Source organism: Diceros bicornis, chromosome 3, assembly GCF_020826845.1.
Source record: "Diceros bicornis minor isolate mBicDic1 chromosome 3, mDicBic1.mat.cur, whole genome shotgun sequence".
In the NCBI taxonomy this organism is placed as follows: domain Eukaryota; kingdom Metazoa; phylum Chordata; class Mammalia; order Perissodactyla; family Rhinocerotidae; genus Diceros; species Diceros bicornis.
In genome coordinates, this window is record NC_080742.1 from 5,269,046 (window position 1) to 5,290,526 (window position 21,481).

General features: G+C 40.0%; 1 protein-coding gene across 2 annotated transcripts in view; it reads left to right on the plus strand.

Moving 5' to 3' along the window:
* GLI3 (GLI family zinc finger 3) overlaps positions 1 to 21,481 on the plus strand; it is a 276,948-nt gene that overhangs the window by 172,849 nt on the left and 82,618 nt on the right. For both annotated transcript variants that reach the window (XM_058570605.1, XM_058570608.1), the window contains exons 5-6: positions 13,771 to 13,973; positions 16,997 to 17,143. In XM_058570605.1, the coding sequence (XP_058426588.1) occupies positions 13,771 to 13,973; positions 16,997 to 17,143 (350 nt within the window). The remainder of the gene's footprint in view (positions 1 to 13,770; positions 13,974 to 16,996; positions 17,144 to 21,481) is intronic.

The following is a 21,481-nucleotide window of genomic DNA, read 5'->3' on the forward strand; positions in this document are numbered from 1 at the left end:
TCTCCACCGGTGTTCTCTGTGGCAAATAAATGCATTCACTCTGTGGGATCACAATTCTTCTTCACACATGGAGGATTTGTCTGGAAGATGGAAGTTAAACCTCTTTTGGCTAAAAGAGGCACTTCCTCCTTGGAGTGGGCTCTGAACACAGATCCCCCAGTGAGCTGAAACACAGCTGCCGTAATGCTTCCTGTGTAACACAATTAACATCCCTCACGAGGAGGACTGGATTACAGCTTTGCTGAATAATCGCCTCTGAGCACACCCCCTCCCTACCCAATAAATGTTGATTACATTAGCCCATGATAATGCTGTTTTCTTGGGTTTCAAAGTGTAATTCCAGAAAATTCAAGCAAAACTCTATTGGCACATGGCTTTTGGTGATCCTCTTCATAAAGCCAGTTTACAAGCTGTTTTCGTAATACATGTGGGCCTCGGCCGAGTTCCATTTTCAGCTCTGCCACAAATCCACTGGACCCTTGAACACTCTTGCTGACCACTCCGGGCCTCCTTGTTTTCATCTATGAAATGAAGTAGTTGGATTAAATGGTTTTTAAGATTCCTTCTTAACTTCCCTCGGTTATGGGAAAGTTTAGGTTTGTTCATTGTTTTTCTCCTTGTGTGTGGACACTTACAAGAAGAGTCTATGAGAACAGTGTGGCCCTAATACATGCATTCCCACATGCCATTTTTTTCTCCTGCCCCCTCTTTCCTTATGTGAAGATCTTCTGAGAGAGTCTTGCCCAAACGCTGGTCCTACCTCTCTCATTCCTCCTTGTTCTCTCCAGGTGACGCTTTGCACATCCCTCAGCCACCAGCACGTAGAGCCGCTGGGGCACCACCTGTGTGCTTTGAATGTTGTTCAAATAGTTTCCCTTTGGAGTGAAGAGAGAACTGGAAAACCATGCCATTCTGTTTAGTAAGAGCCCCAATAATGTTAAAATATAAGCATTATTTAAGCATATATGCACATATTTGTATTTAGCGTGGGGTAGTTTTCCTTTGTGTTTAACATCATAGACTGGGTTTGAATCCTGTTCAGGTATTTGCTATTAGATTAGTTATTCTGTCTGAGCCTAGTTTCGTTATTCAATCCCATTTTATATCCAGAATTCAAAGAGGGAGCATATAGATAGCACTTAACACAGTGTCTCTCATGTCATAGGTATTTGACAAATGGCAGAATTACCTAATACATGTCTCGTATTACCATATTTAAGTCATCTGTTCTAAGTTGTACATCCTTTTTCACCTTTTATCATCTCTGAAATTGGAATGCATTTTACAATCTAGTGTTTTACCATCACTGTTGGTGAAGTGGCAGTCATGAGTCAATAATTGATAAAATTATTATTACTTTGCCTTATATTTCTCTTTTTGTGCAAGTACTAGAGTGATATATGATAAAATCTATGTCTGAATAAGTCTAAAAGAGCTCTTTTAATAGGTATAAAGTAAAAATTGAAAGTGATAAGGAAGAACTGTCATTCTTAGTGGTACCTAAAATATATATAGTGGTACCTATATATATTTTAGAGAGAGAGTGTGTGTGTAGGTATGTGATCAGCAAAAAGTAGTTTCATTGTCAGGGTTTTTCCCCAAAAGCCCAGCCAATTTTTCCTAAATGTTATAATAATGCAGTTATTTGCAGGACTGTAAAGTTAAAATGTAAAGAGAATATTTTCAAAGTGCTATTGCTGCCTAAATCAGAAAAAATGAAAAGGAGGCTAACTTCAGCCTGGAACAGTATAAAGGAGGGAAGCCTGTGTTGCTTGCTGGGTGTGTTGGTGTATTTGTGCCGATGCATAGCACAGGCTCTCAGAGGGTGAGACTTCATGATTAATGGTGTTTATTCTTGACAGAAGCCTCCTTTATTTATCTGCAATACAGTTTAGCGATTTTATCAGGCACCTGAATGAAAAATATTCAGTCATACCAATATTGCAGTGTAAATTGAGTAGAGTCACTTTTTATTATATCTTTCTGCCTTATCATCTGTACAGTAATTTTCTAGCAGAGGTTTGATATGGAAAGGCTGGATTTAGCTGTACTTGACACAAAGCCTCTTCAATTTCCCCTAAAAGTTCAGGCTGCTCTTAGAAATGTGTGTGTGCGTATCTGTGCGTGTGTGTGTGTGTGTGTATAATATATAAACCCTCTCTCTTATCCAAGCAATTTCAGGATTTGAAAGAATAAAGATAAAATACACAAACCTGGATGGGAGAAGCGTTGTTAATATAAAAACATCTAATAGCTGTGAACTCACTGGTGAAAGCTCCTTTGCTGTTTAAGCTGTGGCTCAGTACTGAGCCTTCTGCATGGCTACGTGGTCCCACTTTCTTCTAATCAATGACCATCCAAGTCCAAGCAGCATAAAGCCAGACCCTTCCATTTCTCCTGGGAGGAATATCAAAGTTGAAGTCCAGAGTGGCCTGGGGGGAGCATGAGTCTCTGTGATGCTGGAAATACCATTCAAAAGAGAGGGAGAAAGGACAGAAAGTGAGGTCTTTATTTGTAGGACACTCAAGTAGAGTGTCATTAAGTTTTAAACAAAACTTTATTCAAGTAACAGACTTTGTAGCGTTAATTGTCAAAGCTAATCAATGGCAGACAGGGACCAATGGTTTGAATCATAGAAAACTGTGGATTTTAGGACCAGAAGGGATTTTAAACCTGGTGAGTGGAATGGAGTTCATCTCATCCAAATCCTCACATTTTACAGATGAGAAAAGTAAAGCCCCAAGATGTGTTTCCATAAGTCTGTAGTCCTATGCAGGAGTTCTCCAAGGGTAATATGAACAAGTAATTCCGCCACCTCATTCAGACATTTCCGTTTAGTTGAATCTGTCCTCACTTGTGGTGTCAGAAGACTTGCTTTCACTGTGAGGAAGCAGGCACAGCAGGAGACTTTGTGGCTCCTTTTCTAGTGAACAGACTCATTTTCAGTTTTCCGTGATGTTATTCCCTGTGCCTGGGGCAAAGTTCTCTGAAGCCATGATAACAACCCTAAGAAAATTGTCATCTCCTTACGTGGAAGTTACTGCTTCTTTTCTGTTGAATGATATAGGCAATTTTTTCTCCAGTACATTAGCTATACTCCTTTGCTATGTTTAATTTATCTTTGAAAAGTTTGACACCCTCAAAGGGGTGAAAATTCTGGCATATTGAGAAGTGTGCCTGGGCTATAAAGTCTTAGTCGGCATGTAGTAAGTCTTACAAGGTCTACTTCCAGTTAATTCTAAAGAACCTGCCACCTAAAAAGGTCCACTCTTTTCACCTTTACTAGGCCAGAGGCCCCTAGCAAACCTTGGGGATTTTATTCTGGAGGAGAGGTGTTTAGATCATGTCTCGGTGGACATCCCTATTATCACTTAAAATAAGGATGATTTAAAGAATGAGGGAAAGTATGAGTCAGATACATCTTGCCAAGGATCATAAGAGACAACACGGAAAACACTCTAGTCAGTAGTTCATAGTAATAATAGTAATTAGGAGGATTGTGATGATGATGGTGATACAGAAAAAGTCCACACCAGCTACTGGAAGACAAGCCAGAGCTGAACCTGCCAGGCTGCTGTTGATAAAGGATTTATTCTAGCTGGTTCTTGAAGCAACGTTTACAAAATATAAATTAAAACAGAAGCCTCATACTCTCCTTGACTCAGAATCCAGATGCACCCTGTTTTAGGTGTAAATATCCTCCATTCCACCTGCAAGAGGACTCAACATGAATCCGGGATTAAATTGTTGGAACCTAACTTCTTGTTTATAATTAATTATTTCCACCCAATATCTGAAGCCTCCTGCTGGAAGACTTCTCAGTTAAGTAATAGAGCCTCACCTGGGCCTCTTGAGATTTTTAAAATATCTGTTTACATTAAATTGTTGAAATTTCCAGGTAAATGATAGAAGCACAGGTGTGTTAGTTAATTAAATCACCAGTTCTCATTGAAACTCTTCTGTGTACTTTTTCCTTACACCAGGTGCGTATCATGGTTCAAATCCAAAAGTTCCTCCCAAAGGATGTCATGGTTGATAGGATTCTGCATTATTGGAAAACACAACACCTAGATGAATAACTGCCACATTTCCCAGGGTTTTTCTAGATACCCTTAGTTCATGGGACTTATTCATTCGCCAAGTCACTCCACACTATTGTGTTTCAACATCTTTTATTTTCCTATTTGTTTTCTTTTTGGAAAAGAACATTATTTTGCCATTTTGAGTGCTGCTTTGGGGATGGAATTGGTAATTTATCAAATTCCAAAAAATAGGATCTATTAGATTGAGTGGAAGATTGGCAAGAATGTGAGAGAAATCAGACTGAAATTTTTTCCCCTCCCCGTTTTTTTTCTTTTCTCTTGGTAGTGAATTTTTGAACTAAAACCAAGAATAACCTTGATCTTGAATTTACTTTCAGAAAAAAAAATCCCATTCATTTTACTAAGGTCAGGTAAAATCACTGATCTGTTTGCTTTGTTAGAAGAGGTGAGGTGGGGTGCTCCTCCATGACACGAAGAGTGTCAACATAGCTACACTTACCCTGGCTCCAGAACAGCGCCCTCCCTATGGGATCCTGAGGAAATAAATACACAAGAAGGTGATGAAGGCAAGGTAACTTTGGCCTTAACCAACCCAGAGATCTAGTAGTCACAGCAGCAGCAGGAATGAGGGTGTTGGTCGTAGGCAGCAAGATTTACTGAGAACTTACCATGTGGCTGGTACCAGGCTAAATGCTTTATGTATACTTTCTCGTGAAAAATTACATAATACAGCACTGCTTCTTTTCCGTCTAGGCCTAAATAGCCTTGGAGTGAAGCAAACTTTTAAAGATCCAGTTTACCCAACACCACATCTAAGTCTGAGATCTTGCAACTCTGTTGTGTAGACAGCCTATTAAATGCACACTCCCAGCCATAGGGAGAAATGGAGGAGGAAAGTGAGACAGAGGGCCCTGTGCTCCTCTGAGCCTGGCTGGATTGGCCTCCCATGTGGGCTGGCCTCCTGGAGGAATAGAGAGCATCTAAAGGAAGAAGATGACTGTTCAAAGGGAACAACTTACTGTCTTGGGAAGGAAGGGAGAAAAGGACAGCGTCTCTTTGCTTTGTTACCGCAAACCAGTTGGGAAGCTCTCTAGAAAACAGGGCCCCATCAAATGTCCTGGAATGACCAATGAGAGCAGCTCTCCGTCCCTCCATCTGCAAGGCATCGAGTTAGGAGAAGAATTACAGCTGGACATATGAACTTTTCACATAGGCAGCCAGAGCTGTTTTCTCATCAAGGTGCTATCTCTGTGGACTTTGTAAAGGAAGATACAACATATTAGTTCTTCTAATAATTAATTCTTTTATTTACATTAATTATATATAATATATTAACATAATATATAACACAAGTTATATATTAAAAATATAATTTATATATTGTATTACTAATTAGTTCTTCTAAAAATTACATAGCATTAATTTTTTATACTAGTTTTATTTTTCTCACAAACTCCATAGCAATTGGAGGAAGAAGAAAAAGATTTCTCTTATTTATCAACACATTGTAAAAAGAAGGGTACCTTTCTTTGTATGGAATATTTGGACTCCATTTGGACAACAAAAGAGGCTGCTGAAAATAATTTTAAATATACTCTGCATTTATGGAACTAAAATATTCAAAACTGATGATCAGTTATTTAAAAACTGGTTTGTCCACTGCCATTTGGATCAGGGATACTGTCTACCCTCTAGTGTTCTCTCTTCTTGCCCTTGTTTCTAAAGTGTTAGAGACATGCATCGGGCTTCTTTATACGAAGGTGAGTGGGGGCAGACAGAAGATCCATACTGTGAGATGTGGTCATTTAGCTCCCAAGTGCTTATTTGAACCAATAGTGTATTTGTTAAAAACTCTTTTAATAACAGTGCATTGCACATTGTAGTTGCTTGATGCGGACTTTCTTTTAAATTCTTTGACTGTTTTCCTGACATTGAAATCTTAATCTTAATAGATTATATATTAATATATAGGGTCATTTTTACAGCACAGAATGGAGACAAATTTTGGCAAATTATTTTTTACCGTCTTCTCAGGAAGGAATACAATCAATTTAAGCCATAAATAATTGCACTATTCTTGTAATACTTACATAACATTGTTTCAGTTGTCAAAGGACTCGACTGACATGTTTTGTGACTATTTCCTTGGCCTCTCCCTTTGACTGGCTTAGCAGGATCTTTCCTCTCCCAAAACTAATATACAGAAGTTTATCTTCCATAGTTTACTTTGAATTTAGACTGTGTCAACTAGACCATCTTTGTTTAATAACAGTAAATATCATGTTATTATTGACTGTATTTTTTGTGTGTCAATATTCTGCAGATTTTGAAAAATACAAGCGTATATCTATTTGATTTTCTGAACTTAATAGAACTGGTTGAAACCACTGTGGAAAACACTAATATATTTGGCACATAAAAATGTGTGTATTGTTTGTTAAAAAATTGTAATAAATAGTACACATACAGAAAAGTGCACAAAATACACAGATACAGCTCAATGAATTATAGTGACTTACCACAGAGTGAAAACCTCTAACCACTAAGTCAGTCTGGAAATAGAACAATCACTGGCACCCCAGAAGCCCTCCTTGTGTATACTCCGTCACCTACCCAACCGTAAACATTGTCCTGACTATCCTAACATGAAAGTGTAGACTTGTCTGTTATTGAACTTTATATAAACAAGATCATGCAGTATATTATATTCTTTTGTGCCAGACTTCTTCCACTCAATATTATGTTTGTGAGATTTTCCACATTGTAGGTTGTTCATTTTCATAGCTGTTTACCATTTCATTGTATGAATTATTTACCCATTCTACTTTTGATAGATATTTAGTTGTTTCCAATTTCAATGTGGATGAATAATGCTGCTCTGAATATTCTAGTACATTGTGGCACATGTGCACACGTTGTTGTTGGGTCTATACGAAGAAAAGGACTTGCTGGATCTAGGGTGTATATCTATTCAAGTAGATAATGCCCAACGGTTTTCCAAAGAGGTTGCACCAGCTTATACTCACATTGTTTGAGAGTTCCTATTGCTCCAAATCCTCATCAACACTTGGCACTGTCAGTCTTTTTAATTTTAGCCATTCTAGTGGATGTTTAATGATAACTCATTATGGCTTTAATTTGCACTGCAATTAGAAATAATATTTATATACAGTTTGTTAAAATATAAACAGTTTGTTAATATCTTGTTAAAAGATATTAGAAAAACCTTTAATATTAAGGAAGAAAGTATAATTCAAACTATTTTATTTTGACTATGTAATAAGTGCATAATGCCTGAAAAAATGCTGAGAGTAAATATAAGATTGACATTGGTTAGACCTGGATAGCTTGGAAATGGGAATGACTGTTTTTTAACAGTAATCTCTTAACTTTTGCATTCATGGATATGAACTCCTTTAATACTCAGATATAAATAGAAAATAAAAATAAGAAAGTCATTCTCAAAAATCCCTTGAAATGATGTTTCACCATTAAAACAAATATTTCTCTCTCTTTTTTTGTTGTTAATCAACCGTAGCCCTTAAATTTTCCGTGTAAGAAAATGTTCAGCATCTTAGTGTTAATGTGTACAGTAAGTACTATTTTAACCTTCACCTTCAGCGGCCACTTCTGTCCAAACCATATCAACATTTTGTAGCACAGTCACGTTCCATATTTTTCAAAACCAAGATGCATCCTGGGAGCCTCCCGTTGGTGCCTTTTAGGTATGCCCCTCATGAGGTGACACTCGCTCTTGCGCACTCCTCGTGCGTGTGTGCCTTTCACCCCATTTGACTATAAACTCTTTGAAAGCAGGGACTGAATGACCATGTATTATGTTTCTTGGAATCATAATGGATTCTTCATAAATGGATTTTCAATAAAATGTATATCCAGTGAGGATATCATTGAAATATTGATCTGTGTGGTTATTATACATGTAGTTTTTAAAACTTGAAATCCAACATGGTAAATTTGTAACAGGCCTAAGTCAATTACAGATCCATGGGAAATATTCTTTAGCTGCAAAGATGATGAAAATGGGATTTGAAACTGAACCATCTTATCAGCGGGGGTCCTGGCGGTTTAATGGAGTAGATGTTTACAGAGGAGTGGACAAGGTTAAGAGTCAAAAAGTGATAGTAAAGCCCCCAGGACTAGCAAAAATTGGGAGAGTTACTTCTCCTAACCTGAAGGTGCAAACGGCGGAAAAGGTCAGTGATGGCTGGCGCCGAGGAAGGGGGTCGTGCTTCAGGAGTGGTGGCCATAGAGGGAGGAGTGCCACCAGCAGAACTCTAGCTCGCTAGAGGAAGCCAAGGGAATAAATACCCTGACTTGTCTTCCTGCGCCGCAGGCTCCTGCCCGTGCTTCTCATTAGTGGGATCCAGAGGGAAAGCAAGTGAGCTGATTGAGACTGTAAAGACCGGGCTTCCAGGGCATGCGGTGGTTCTGGGGTGAAGGGTGGCAGATGGAAAGTAACCGGCCCACCCATCTGTGCATTTCAGGGTCACGTGATGATCCTGGACAGAGGTCATATAGAAGCTTACCTTGAATAGAGGAAAGAATGAAGTCTAGGATCATGTAGATTTCTGACAGCATCTAGCGTGTTAGCCATGGACATTTCAGATATTTATTTCCTTTGCTGTACGGAAAACAAATTTTTTTATTACAAATTTTCCTTTATTAAAACTGTGCTTATTGAATAATTAATTAGTTGGTTAAAAATACATTATAAGGGCTAACTCCCCTTTGTTCTCCGTTAGGCCACTGCTTGAATATGAAGAGTCTACTTCCTATGGAAAAGAACAAAAAGTAAACTTGTAAAAAAACCCCAACATTTCAGTCTTCCGGTAGTTGGAACCCTCATGCAAAGATGCAAGGGGTATGTGTATACCTCCAGCGTTCCAAGCAACGTGAAAGCAAACCGTAGTAATCCAGCATATAAACCTTGTTTAGTGCTCTCATAATGGGTAATCCAAGTGATTAAATACTGTGATTTTAATCTTGGCATTTTAGTAACCCAATAAGATAGATGAAAAGGCAGTAACAAATTAGATTATATAAGGATATTTCATTCTACCTAAGAAGTCCAGTTATTCTCTGCAATACGTGTTTTTCTTTTTAAGTTTATCATAGTATACTGTTAAAAATACCCTAATAAGAATCCTCTGCTCTTCATTGTAATCTTATTTTCATGACCTTATAAAAAAATTAATCTGAAGTCAAATTATCTCCACAAATGAACAAACACAATTTTATATTGCTTTATTGTCTTTTGGGAGGACATCAAAATAATCCCCACCTTCTTTCTTGTCTGAAAGTGTACTTCATTTATCCATTGGGCAATATGGAAACAAAATGACAGCCACTCATTAGGTCTTCATGATCTTGGAAAGACAAATGAGTGGGAGCAATAGAGGGGGCGTTATCCCTGAGTGGGCGTGCTGGGCCTTGCATACTTGAGCTGAGATGCAGAGGAAATGGAGCAACAGCTCCTTGCCTCAGTTGTGCCCCAGCAGCCCAGACAGCCCTCTACAGTTTGGGCATCTCTGATTCCAGACAGCAGTTTGTATAATTTAGCTTGGAGGGTCACAGGCATATTTCTCTCCTCTTTGGCTACAACATAAATAGCGTGGAATCTCTGTTCTTGGGGCAGTTCTAAGTTTCATTGTTCTTTCCAGATGTTTGTTTGTTTGTCGTTTTGGTTTTTTTCTCCGTGGTTTGTGCCGCCTTCACTGCTTGAGCCATGTACAGCCCCAAAACACAGGGAGAACGGAAAACTACAAAGACAGAGAAAGTCATGGGAGGCCAACCGTGATCTTCAATTCAATCTCTGTGTGTATCTACTGAAAATATAAACCAGGAAAGAGACACCTATAATTTTTTTCCTGGTGCTACTGTAATTCGCAAATGAAGATTTTTAGCAAGCTTGACAAATATTTACCAGATCAAGTTTATGACAGTTTGTGAAATAATATATGTCATTTATATGGAAAATTTTGTGACTGCCGCCCCCACACCTCCTAGCTCCTGTTCTGTCAGTAGATTCACCCCTCTGGTCATAATCTTGAATGGCTCTTCCACACAGCAGTGAACACACATCTACCTGTTAAATTTAAGGAGCTTCACGTTCCCTCTCAGATTTGCCTTACAGTCAAGAACAAAATAACTGACAAACGATCTAGCTGTTTGGAACAGCAAGGAGACCGGAACTCCAGTCTCCAGAAGTCTTGCCATTTGACTATTCGTATGCTGAGTTTAGAATCTCACACAAAAACAGTTTTGTTGGATGGTTCTGAGAAGAACATCAACGACTGCCACCATCTCCTGAGTGCCCAATGTGGGTCAGTGAGAGCAGCCCCCCATGAGGGTGGGGAGGGGCTACTACTGTTCCATTTTATGTATAAGGGAACTTATGCCTTATACAGTCAGTGACGGAGCCTGAATTCAAATCCAGTTCCTTCAGAGCTCTTGTATTTAATTACTGAGTTTATGTTCTTAACCACTCTATGCGGTTTTATGATTTTATTTGGAAATCCAAGGAGGTCCTTCCGGAGCACTGTCAGGTTGGAGAACAAAGCAGATAGGTGTGTTTTCACCATAAGATTTGCTTTGAAAAGAGGGTTCCAATATTTCAGTGTTTGAAAATCACGTAGTATGCTGTATCTGCCATCCCTAATATGTGTGTGTGTATGTTTCTGTGTGTATGTATGAGGATATATGTGCATATGTACATATATGTCTGTGTTGTATATGTGTATATATTAGAAGTGGAATCTATTAGTATAGGATGTGATGTATGTATGTATGTATGTATGCATGTATTCAGCATTTAATAGATACCAGGCTCAGTATATGAGGCTTTACTTATATTGACTTGCCAACACCCCCGTGAGGTAGGTTTCTTCCCCATAGTACTGTTAAGGACAAGGAGCAGGGGGGTGTTGCAGCCGAGGTCCCACAGCGGCCATCCACACCGGTTCCCCTTCAGCACCTGAGCCCTTCCACGGTATCACTGCTCTGGTGGTCTGCCTCACCTGTCTCCAGAATTCCTGGTGACCCCTCACTGAGTGAACCCGTTAAACATTTTCTTCTTCCTATCCTGGGATGACTGGTCTTTGACTACTAAATGGTTTGTTTCTTTAGGGCAATTGATTAACTTATGGCTTTCCTATTTGCATTCCTGTCTGAAGGCGTGTCCCACCACCTTGTTTGGAAATAGGTGATCCCATATCTCCTCAGCACCCTCTCTCTGGAAGGGACATGCATGAATGTGACATTCACCATAATGGGTGGAGTTTCCTGACTTCATCTCCAGGAGGAGCCAACCTTCTTCTCTGATGTTGCTTCTTACTGTTGTGCAAAGGGAGAGTGGGACTCTGGCATTCCTGCCAGGAAAGATGTGTCCAGGTCATGATTTCTTCTCATCGAGGTGCTTTTAGTAGTTGTCTTCAGTCTTCTTGTGGGAACGGGTCAAGTGAAAGTGAAGGCCAGGGTGCAGGCGCCAGACGTCTACAGACTCTGGTGAGAAGAGAGAGCCTTCGGCCATCTCTGGCTTCCTTGCTCCTTTGGGGTTGGGACTGCCCCAGCCTGACCTCTGTAATTTTCCTGTTGTTCCAGATGCTGATTTTTCTTTTCCCGTGCATGCTTCTTCAAAATGGAATCAGGCCGCTAGGAATATTCTTATTACCCTTCTCAATTCTGGAATTTTAGAGAAATAACAGGTTCCAATTTTTGTCTAAATTGAAAAAACAAGTCAGAAATGCCATTGCCTTTCTTAAATTTTAGTTCATATTGTTCAGATCGAGATTCTTGTGGATCACAAAAGCTTGTCTAGGAGGTCTCATCTCCTGGATTTCTTGAACTGTCTACTTTTCTACATTTCTCTGTGCAGGTCTCTCATCATAAATCTACAAATAAGTTTGTATTTTGTCATAATTTTGAATCAGATCGGAAGGATTGATTTTCCTTTCTGGTAGAAAATGAATTAATGAATTTGAATATCCCCTGTGCTCTAAAGTAGCAACATGTCTAAGTGGAGCTTAGGATGTAACCAGTGACATAGAGCTAACCTGTTTTGTAGTAAAGAGCTAAAATTGGATAGACTAATAGATTATGTCAATTTCTATTTAAGTACACTGTAAGTAATTTTACTAATTTCTGAGTGCGCATGGAAAGCCTCAAGTTGTTTTGAAAAGAAATAGCTATTTTCAGGTGGTGAGTTCTCCCTCTGCCCACATGTAAATTTAGAAAACTCTGGATTTTTATTGCACTTCACCAGAAGTGGCATCTGAATGACAAATAAAAAGCCTCCTTTTGTTTTTTAGTTCAAAATAAAGAGGAATAAGAAGGAGCAAGTGAGAAAATCCTCTCCCCCCATAATTCACCCTCTTTTATTTTCTGCTGAGAGACAATTCATTATCTGATCCTTGCTCTGGCCTGTTTGAGCGGCTGCGCTGTGCACTTGGCGGAGCTGGCTTCTGCCAAGATTACGTGCTGACGGGGTGACAGGGCCAGAGCCCGGCCCGTGGTGTGCCTTTGCTTAGGAGGCGTGCGGAGAAAATATGTTTCTCCTCCCTTTCATTTCACTCCAAAAACCAGTGGCATAAGAGGAATTTGCCGTCCTCAGTCGATCCACCTCTATCACGGCCTCTCCTTTTTATGGCCGTACCCTCCATGAATGGGGAAACGGAGAGCACAAGGGTTTAGCCTGTCAGAGCCAGTTCACTGGATTATCCACACAAAACGTTTTCTATTCGAGAAGGAACAAGGCGGCGAGGCGGGTTGCAGAGACTGGCCATTCTAGAATGCCTCTCCCCGGGGGCTTCAGTGGTTCTGGGGAAGGAGTCCCCAGGAGCAGATCTAGGTAGGGTGCAGCAAGGTGTGTTTTAGAATTGATTTTCATCAGCCCAAAGCTGACATGCTACCTTAGCTCATTATAACCAAGGCATGAGCATGATCAAAGCCCATTCTTCTCCAACTTTCTAACCCCAGGAGTACTTAATTACTGATTGTTCACTGAACATGGCTAATCAGGATGCCACATGAAAAATGAGCGTAAAAGAAAGCCGCCTCTCGGTGCTGCCTCACGGAGAGGAGAAGCTACCTTCCAAACAGTGGAGCCCAGCTCCGTGAAACTGGTTTCACTCACAGCTACAAGACCCTTAGCAGTAAAGCCGGAGCATTGATATATAGAAGGTCGGATTTCACATTTGACTTCGGCAATTAGTATCCTTTCTTTTTTGTGGCCAGTTCTGCCACGTGCCTGCTCAGACTTCCAGAACACACGAATTTGCATTCTTTCTTCTTTTTTTTTTAATGCGACACCATGGTGGTGAGAGGTAAGTTTTCAATGGTGACATTAATGTTCAGGTCAAAGGGAAAATAGAATCGCAGCAACTACTCTAAGCTCAGATGCCTGTTGTTTGGAATTTCTTCTCATGAGGAAAGCCAAAGGCTGACCTTTATTTTCCTAAATTCGGAGTACCATGAAATTTCTCAAAGGTCAATTTTCTTTGCCTAAATAGTTGTATAGTAGCGTTCTACCTGCATTATGTCACCAAGATTTTAAGCTAATAGTTGTGGAAATGTATATGCCTGATATTTTTTCCCCCAAGACACCTTGAATTCACTTAAAGTCTTACTTGTTTTCTTCCACAGACAGCCTCTGCCCATGGAGATATCTGTCTCATGCATACCTCTGGTCTCTGGTTTTCTTTTTTCCTAGGCCTTCTGCCTTATCTAGTAGCCCAACGTATTCGGACCTGCCCTTCATTAGGATCTCCCCGCACCGGAACCCCGCTGCAGCTGCGGAGTCCCCCTTCAGCCCTCCACATCCCTACATCAACCCTTACATGGACTACATCCGGTCCCTGCACAGCCCATCCCTGTCCATGATCTCGGCAGCCCGGGGGCTGAGCCCCACAGATGGTAAGTCTCAGACCAACTCATTCTGCTTCCACACGGCATGCCACCTTCTCCTCCTGCTTCACCTGGGACGTGGTATAGAGGAGCTCTGATGTTTATTGAGCATTTCCCACATGCTGTGCTAAGCGCTTTAAGTGCGTGCTTTCATTGCAACGTTACAGCAGCTCCATGAGGGTGGGGTTATGATCTCCATTTTCAGATGAGGATAGCAGTGTGCAGAGGGTCCAGGTGACTGGCAGCCTGGTCCATTGGCAGAGGTGGGACTCAAAGCCAGATCTCATTGACTCCAAAATCTTTGCTCGTAACCGCTGTTGTGTTCTGCAGCTCCATGTATGCTTAGACTGGCCGTGTAGCTGTTTGCACAATGTGCATGTGTATCTGGTATGTTTTGCTTACCATCTGATGAACGCTTTTCTGTTCTGCGTGTCTGAGAGGCACATTTGTATAGGTATATCTATTAGAGCAGAGCTTCTCAAACTTCAGTGTGCATACGGATCACCTGGGGATGGTGATGCGATTCTGTGCAGGGTGGGTCTGGGTGGGGCCTGAGATTCTGCACTTCTGAAAACTCCCAGGTGATGTCAGGTCTGCTGGTCCATAGGCCACACTCTGAGTACTAAGGTCTTAGAAAACATGATGGTCCAGACCTTTGCCCGTGTCCTGTGTCCTTGATCATGCCAAACGAAAACTAGAAGAGGGATGTGTGGGAAGAGAAACAAACTTTGACTTTAATTCTATAGTACTTAATGCTCGGTTAAGGCTCTCAAAGATCAAATTCCGGTTGGTCCTATTAACCTCACAGTTACTTACTTTCACATGATTCTTTAACTGGAGCTATGTGTTCTGCAACTGTGAAGTTGTAAACTGTTCCTTTGATTCAGGAAGAACATTTCCCATCACATGCACACATATGCAAACTCGCTGGCCCACAATTACTGGAATCTGAATTAAGGTCCAGAATTGCATAAGCCATATTAATTGCAAGTAGTGGGTTATGAGTTAGTTCTCTGCAGCAGATCACAAATCACCAGTGCTTGGTGCAGAGCACAGAGAAGCACCATGCACTCCGTCTCACCGAGCAGTGTCTGCTGCGACCTTGCACTGTCTGCATTCTCCGTGCAGACCACTTTCCGAGGCTGGCTGTGCTGGTGGGAATAGCAAGTGGGAAGCTGCGTGAGATTTCTTGGTAAACATCCACCCAGTTGTATTTCCAGGAGTAGCTGTGCTTTAAGAACAGCTTCTGGCTCGTTGTTGTTCTTCTGATTCAATGCAGTGAATATACTCATAAAGTACCTAAAGAATAAGGTTTGCCGTTTGGACAAGATACACTTTTTTTTTTCTTCCAGTGTTATTGACACATAATTGACATACAGTACTGTATAAATTTAAGGTGTACAGCATAATGACTTGACTTACACATATTTTTAAATGATTGCGACAATAAGTTTGGTTAACATCTATCATCTCATATAGATACAAAAAGTAAAAATATGTTTTTTCCCTGTGATGAGAACTTTTAAGACTTACCCTCTTAGCAGCTTTTAAATATACCATACAGCAGTGTTAACTATAGTCATCATGTTGTACATTACATTACCAGTACTTATTTATTTTATAACTAGAAGTTTGTAAGGTTCACATTTTAAAAGTAAAACTATAGGAGAGTCAAATCTGAGTTAGTTCTTCTGCTTAGGATTTTGTTTTTAAATGGGAAAAATGGAGAGTCACCTCCATGGAGTACTTGAGAATTTGTGGAAATGACTAACCAGGAGAACAGAGGGAGAGAGGAATCAGGGAGGCCAGCTAACAATGGACTTGGAATTATACCTGGCTCATGGAAATGTAGTGGGGCCAGTGGCAGGTGGTACCTCTAGTTAAGGTACCGTTGTACCATCTGCTTTCAATAGTATTTGATGATGAGTATGAATAAAACATTCTTTGATTGGTTGTTTTGCCTTCCTCTTCCTGCATCTCAAGAGTCCTATTAATAACCAATCAAATAAAGTCAAGTCACTAATATTTCTCTCTTGTGGTCTAAGATTTTTTAATATGTATCTCTATCTTTATCATGTATAAAAAGTATATGGGCAAAAATGTAAAACACAAACCTATTGCTAGAATGCCAGCGCTTCTACGTAACAATTGCAAAACTAACTTTTAGTTAGTTTAAACTTTTAGTTTAACTTAGCTGTGTGCTAAGCACTTTACATGCATCATTGTATTTACTGCTCCCAACAACCTCAGGAGCGGTAAGAGGTGGAGCTGGGATTTGCATCCAAGTCTTCGTGAACCTGGAGACCACCCTCAGGACTGCTGCAGTATCTTGCTGCTTTTGCACATAAATTGGCAGGTGGAAACCTGTTATTACCCCACTCTTATAGAGCTGACTCTTGCCAGTAAATTACTCCAGATTGATAGGTATATTTTCTTTTTGATTTTGTAATGAAAAAAAGAGCTTTTAAATTATGGAACACAAAATTGCAGCTTGTCACCCAGTCATGTGTTATTAAAGCTGTGCTACCTTTTCCATGTGTAAGCGCGGGGCCCTCCAGGTAGTGAGGACTGACTCAGACACTCCCGTTGGGAAGCTTCGGAAAGTATTTTAAGTATGTAGAGAAAGATATCGTAGTTGTCTAAGTTGTCGGCTACCATACGAAATGTGAACATACTGTGATTTGATATAAGAAACTATTTTATTTTGGGAGGCAAACATGGGAATGAGTTATGTACATATATACATTTTAATTATTTTGAATTCTTGGTGATTTCTTTAAACTGACCTCAAATATTTTATAATGCATTTCGTTTTTTCCTATTCTTTTCCTTCAGTTTTATTTTCAAATAAAAGTTATCTAGTAGACTTAAGTAAAAGCACAATTTGAGTTAAAGAGGTTTTACCAGAATGAGCCATAAAAGGAATTGCTGATGTGGGCTGCGTGACAAATGGACTTTGAGATGTCTCAAGAAAAGCTTCTTGTTGACCTTCTTCCAACAAGTAACCATGCTTCTCTTGTCTCCTCTTCTAGCCCCCCACGCTGGAGTCAGCCCAGCAGAGTACTATCACCAGATGGCTCTGTTAGCCGGCCAGCGCAGCCCCTACGCAGACATCATTCCCTCAGCTGCCACTGCCGGCGCTGGGGCCATCCACATGGAGTATCTTCATGCCATGGATAGTAAGTGATGGAGCTGTTGTCTGTAGTCCTGGGGGTGGCAAATGTTAACTCCTGAAATGGAGAGGAAGATACAAAGATTAGGTGATTGTCTAACTTCAAACCAGAGGAGGAGGAAGAACCACCGATATTTGGCGCTCCGATTTCCTTGGTTTCTTGGAAGCTTCCACACATTTAGCCATCCGGGGACTCTCTCTTTAGCTCAGGGATACCAACGAACTGGAAGATGCAGGCGATTGTAATTTGGCCGATATACAAAAACTATCCTGCACTGATTGTCTTGATAACAAAATAAGGAAACATGTTTGATTACATGAATGTATTTTGCCTAGTCATTCCTTGGTTTCGTAGATTTTATGCTTTAAAATTAATTTTAAAAAAAGGCCTGTATTTGGTTTTACATTTTTTTCATTGATTTATTTTGCTTCATATGTTTTCTTTACATTAAAAATGATATTTCACGGAAACCTTTTATATAGGAAGAAAAAAAAACACATTTCCAAATCAGAAAGGGCTCCTTTTAGTACATAGCAGTGGAAGAAAATGGGATCATTTGATGCATTTATATCACTTATTTTTAGGTCCCTCAAGGCTTATGATGATTCCTTTGGATGGCTTATGTAGATGTATAGACAAATGAGCCTATGATTATCACTTTTCAGAACATCTGAGAGTTCTTATTCACTCAGATTCTTTAAGTTCACTTCCATTTGCCAGGTGCCCGGAGGTGAACCTGAAGCATCATCCAAGGTCCATATCATTGAAAGCCCCTACCCTTTAGATATGACAACAGTGTGACTTGGAGTAGGGCATGTGCTCAAGATTTTATTTGTTTCTTTTCTTAGTAGCAGTGAGTAATTTGTGACTTTCCATCTACGTGGATTCTTCTGTGACGAAGGGTGTGCGTTGGTCAACTCTCCAGCAGTGGTTAGTAATTCAGTCCTCAGGTTTGCAACAGAGAGGAGGTGACTGGTCCACACAGGATAAAATCTACAGCCTTAGTCTCCTTACTCTCATGAACTGACTTAGCTGCATTACATAGGAACGTAGCTTGACTGGGTGTCCGCTGCGGGGTTCATTACCACACACAAAGTGAAAGGAATGTGTTACATCTTCTGCAAGGTTTTTGTTGTTCTGCTTTGTAGAGTAAAGAGCTTACATTTCAGATTCATCATAACCACATTTCAATTAGGGATAGTTGAAAAAAAAAGTTCAATGTTATTATGCAAATTAGTTATTTAAAATCTGCAAATAAAGAATTAAAATAAGAGAGACTCCTTGGAAGGTCAGCCCATATTACCTTCTCTATTTGATGAGAATGTGTTTAGTCAGGCAATGGCGGTTTTTATCTAAATAAAGGATGAAGCTACCCTTTTACTTTGTAAAAACTAATTAAAAGAATTTTAATTTGCCTGAGTATATGGTAAATTGATTGTCATTAAGTAGGAATTTAGATGTCCTATCATTCATCACATAAACGTAAACCTCCTTTTTCTTTGTCAGAATTTTTTATTAGAATAGAGAAACAAAACAATTAACGGTAAGCCAGATCGGAGATATCTGTGTTGGAACAATAAGAATGCTTGGGCTTATATCTAAGAGGGAAGCAGTCTGATCAGTGAGGAACTGGGCCCCTTCTGTCTCAGCAGGTTTGAAAATGCTCACCTTGTGTTTTAGCAGTTCCCTTCAACAGAGGATCCCATGTCACAATCCCCAAAGGCTGACTTCCTCTTTCTTTGCACAGTTATTCAGGGGTTGGGAGGAGCATGTTCAAGGATTGGAAGGTGCTTCAAGTACTACCTTCCTTCCCTCTAGAATAACTGAGAGAGCATTCAGTTAGACAGAACCTGAGAAGAGTGCCCAGAATTTAAATCAGAGGAGACTTTTCCAATGGAGAAGTGAAACAGTTTTAAGTTCCTACATTGGATGCCCATCTGCAGGAGCAGAGCCAACCTGGGATCGAGTTGGTCCCTCTTTAGGACTCTGCAATTGGCGGAAACCACAATAAACTGGTTTTGGAAGAGTACCTGAGTTAAAATGTGCCAACAATGGTTATATCTGGGTTTCGGCAGCTGTAGCATGATAAAGTATGATGTGTTGCACATTAGAATGAACAAGTGTTTTATGGCTCTAACTCTACCTTTCCGGATTCAAGTGACCTTAAAAGACAGGAGAGCAAGTCGTCTCTGTGAGGAACATCCTAGAGATGAGGGCTTCTGAAAACCACACTATTTGTATTGGTGGAAACTGACTTAAATAAGTGCCCCCTTGGAGGGAAAAACAGAGAGGAGCTGGACCAACCAGGCTCTGTACAAAATGAAGGGTTCCATGGAAGGGATGGGCAAGGGCCCTGGGATCTGTCTTTGAATGATGTGTGGGGGAGATAGGCCTCTATATCAGCATCAGATGGCCTTCTCATCTAGTTAGTAGTTCACAAAATTAGAGGTGCTCCAGGGAATCAGCTCTGTCTAGAATGTCCGGTTACGTCTAACTCTGCCAGAAGGGTTATTGTCGAGGCTTATGTGGAAGTTGACCGTATGTCTGATTTGCCCTTGGAGTCGTTCGGAAATAGAATGTATTTCTTCATTGAAAACTTCTATGATGGAATTAGCCTCTCATAGTGAGTAAATGTGAAACATTATGTGTAAGGCAGATGCTATAATAAAAAGTAAGATGCTGATTTAAACACTAAAAGATGTGTACATAGTTGGGATTGCTGTTTTTGTATTAACATTCCCTAGATCAGGCTGGTAATGAAACTATTCTAAATGAAGAGACTCAATTTTAAATGTGCCCAAAAGAAAAATTTGAGTAGGTACCACATTCATCACTCAAATTGGTTTTTCAGTTTTATACATGGATGGTACCAACTTACTAAGTTCCAGTTTGTGATTTATTTCTTATTAACCAAAAAGTATATCTATTTATTTTTGTAATATTATCTATAGTCTTTCATATTCATCTATTCCATTTCATTAAATTACCTCAAAACATGTTGGATTGTTATCTTGTGTCAAGATCTATCTCTGATGAAGAAAATATTCCCAGTGAATTTTCTGGAGACCAAGTGCCCAGACTTTTTTCTATAAAGAAGGTTTACCTTCTACTTCAGTTTTCTGGGTACCACAAAATTGCCATGTCCCTGAAAGCAGGTAAACCCATGCTATGAAATAGAAACCTTCCATTATTACTTAAAAGTAATCAAATTTTACTTTCCTCTTACCTAGTGGGATTGTGTTCTCATTCTTTCATTAAACTTCAGTTTGATGACTATGTAAAGTGAATGTGACCTTAGAAAAGGCAGGAGTGGGCCTGTGGGCCACATTCATAGCTATGCCCTGAAATTCACATCTCTAATACCTATCAAGTTGAAGGCAAATGGGCATTTAATTTTTAACTCTCCAGGTGAAAAGCCTTGTATTAAGTTGGCAAGCATTTAAGTGTGAGTTACCAACCTTCAGATTAGAACTTCATTGCTGGAATCTTCTTGAAGCCTAAAAATTCTAATAAATGCAGAGAATTAATTAATTAAGTAATCTAATAAGTCCAGAGAATTAAAATAGACTCATCAAGCCTCATTACAATGCAGTGATTTTCCCCCCCACCTTGGAAAATCTGTAAACAAACCACATCCTAAGATTTTAAATGTTTCTTGAGACTTATGCTGTTAGATTATGGGGAATGCAGGGCAGGGTTCTTCAATCTCGGCACTACTGGGGCCAGATCATTCTTCATCATGGGGGACTGCCCCGTACATTGCAGGGTGTTCAGCAGCATCCCTGGCCTCTAGATGTGAGCAGCACCCACTAGATGTGAGCAGCATCCCGTGAGTTGTGATAACCAAAATGTCTCCAGATGTTGTCACATGTCCCCTGGGGGCAAAATTGCCCCCAGTTGAGAACCATTAATTTAGGATAATGTATTTATCAGTTGTTTCAGTAAAGCTTTAAGTATACCATGGATCAGATAACTACAGAAATCATGGGGAAATGAGGGCATAACCAAGCTGAGTTTTTTATCTTAGGATACTTTAAATTCATTTTTCCCTTCGGCTCATTGCCTTAAAATGGTGCGTGTTGGGGTGGGGAGGGCGGTGTGTGGTGTAACTGTGGGAACTACTGTCTTTGTCGCTTGTGGTGAATTAATGATGGGAATATCTAAGCAGCCGTCAGATTCATAAATCACTAGAAATGAGAGGGATAACACATAAAAGTCTTTCCCTTTTGTTTAGCAATTTATCATTTTGCCTGCACATTAATAAACAGAGCTCCCCCGAGGTAAGCCCCTGGAAGATAAATATTTCTCCCTAATTTCCTCAATTGTAGCTAGTAGATCATAAGC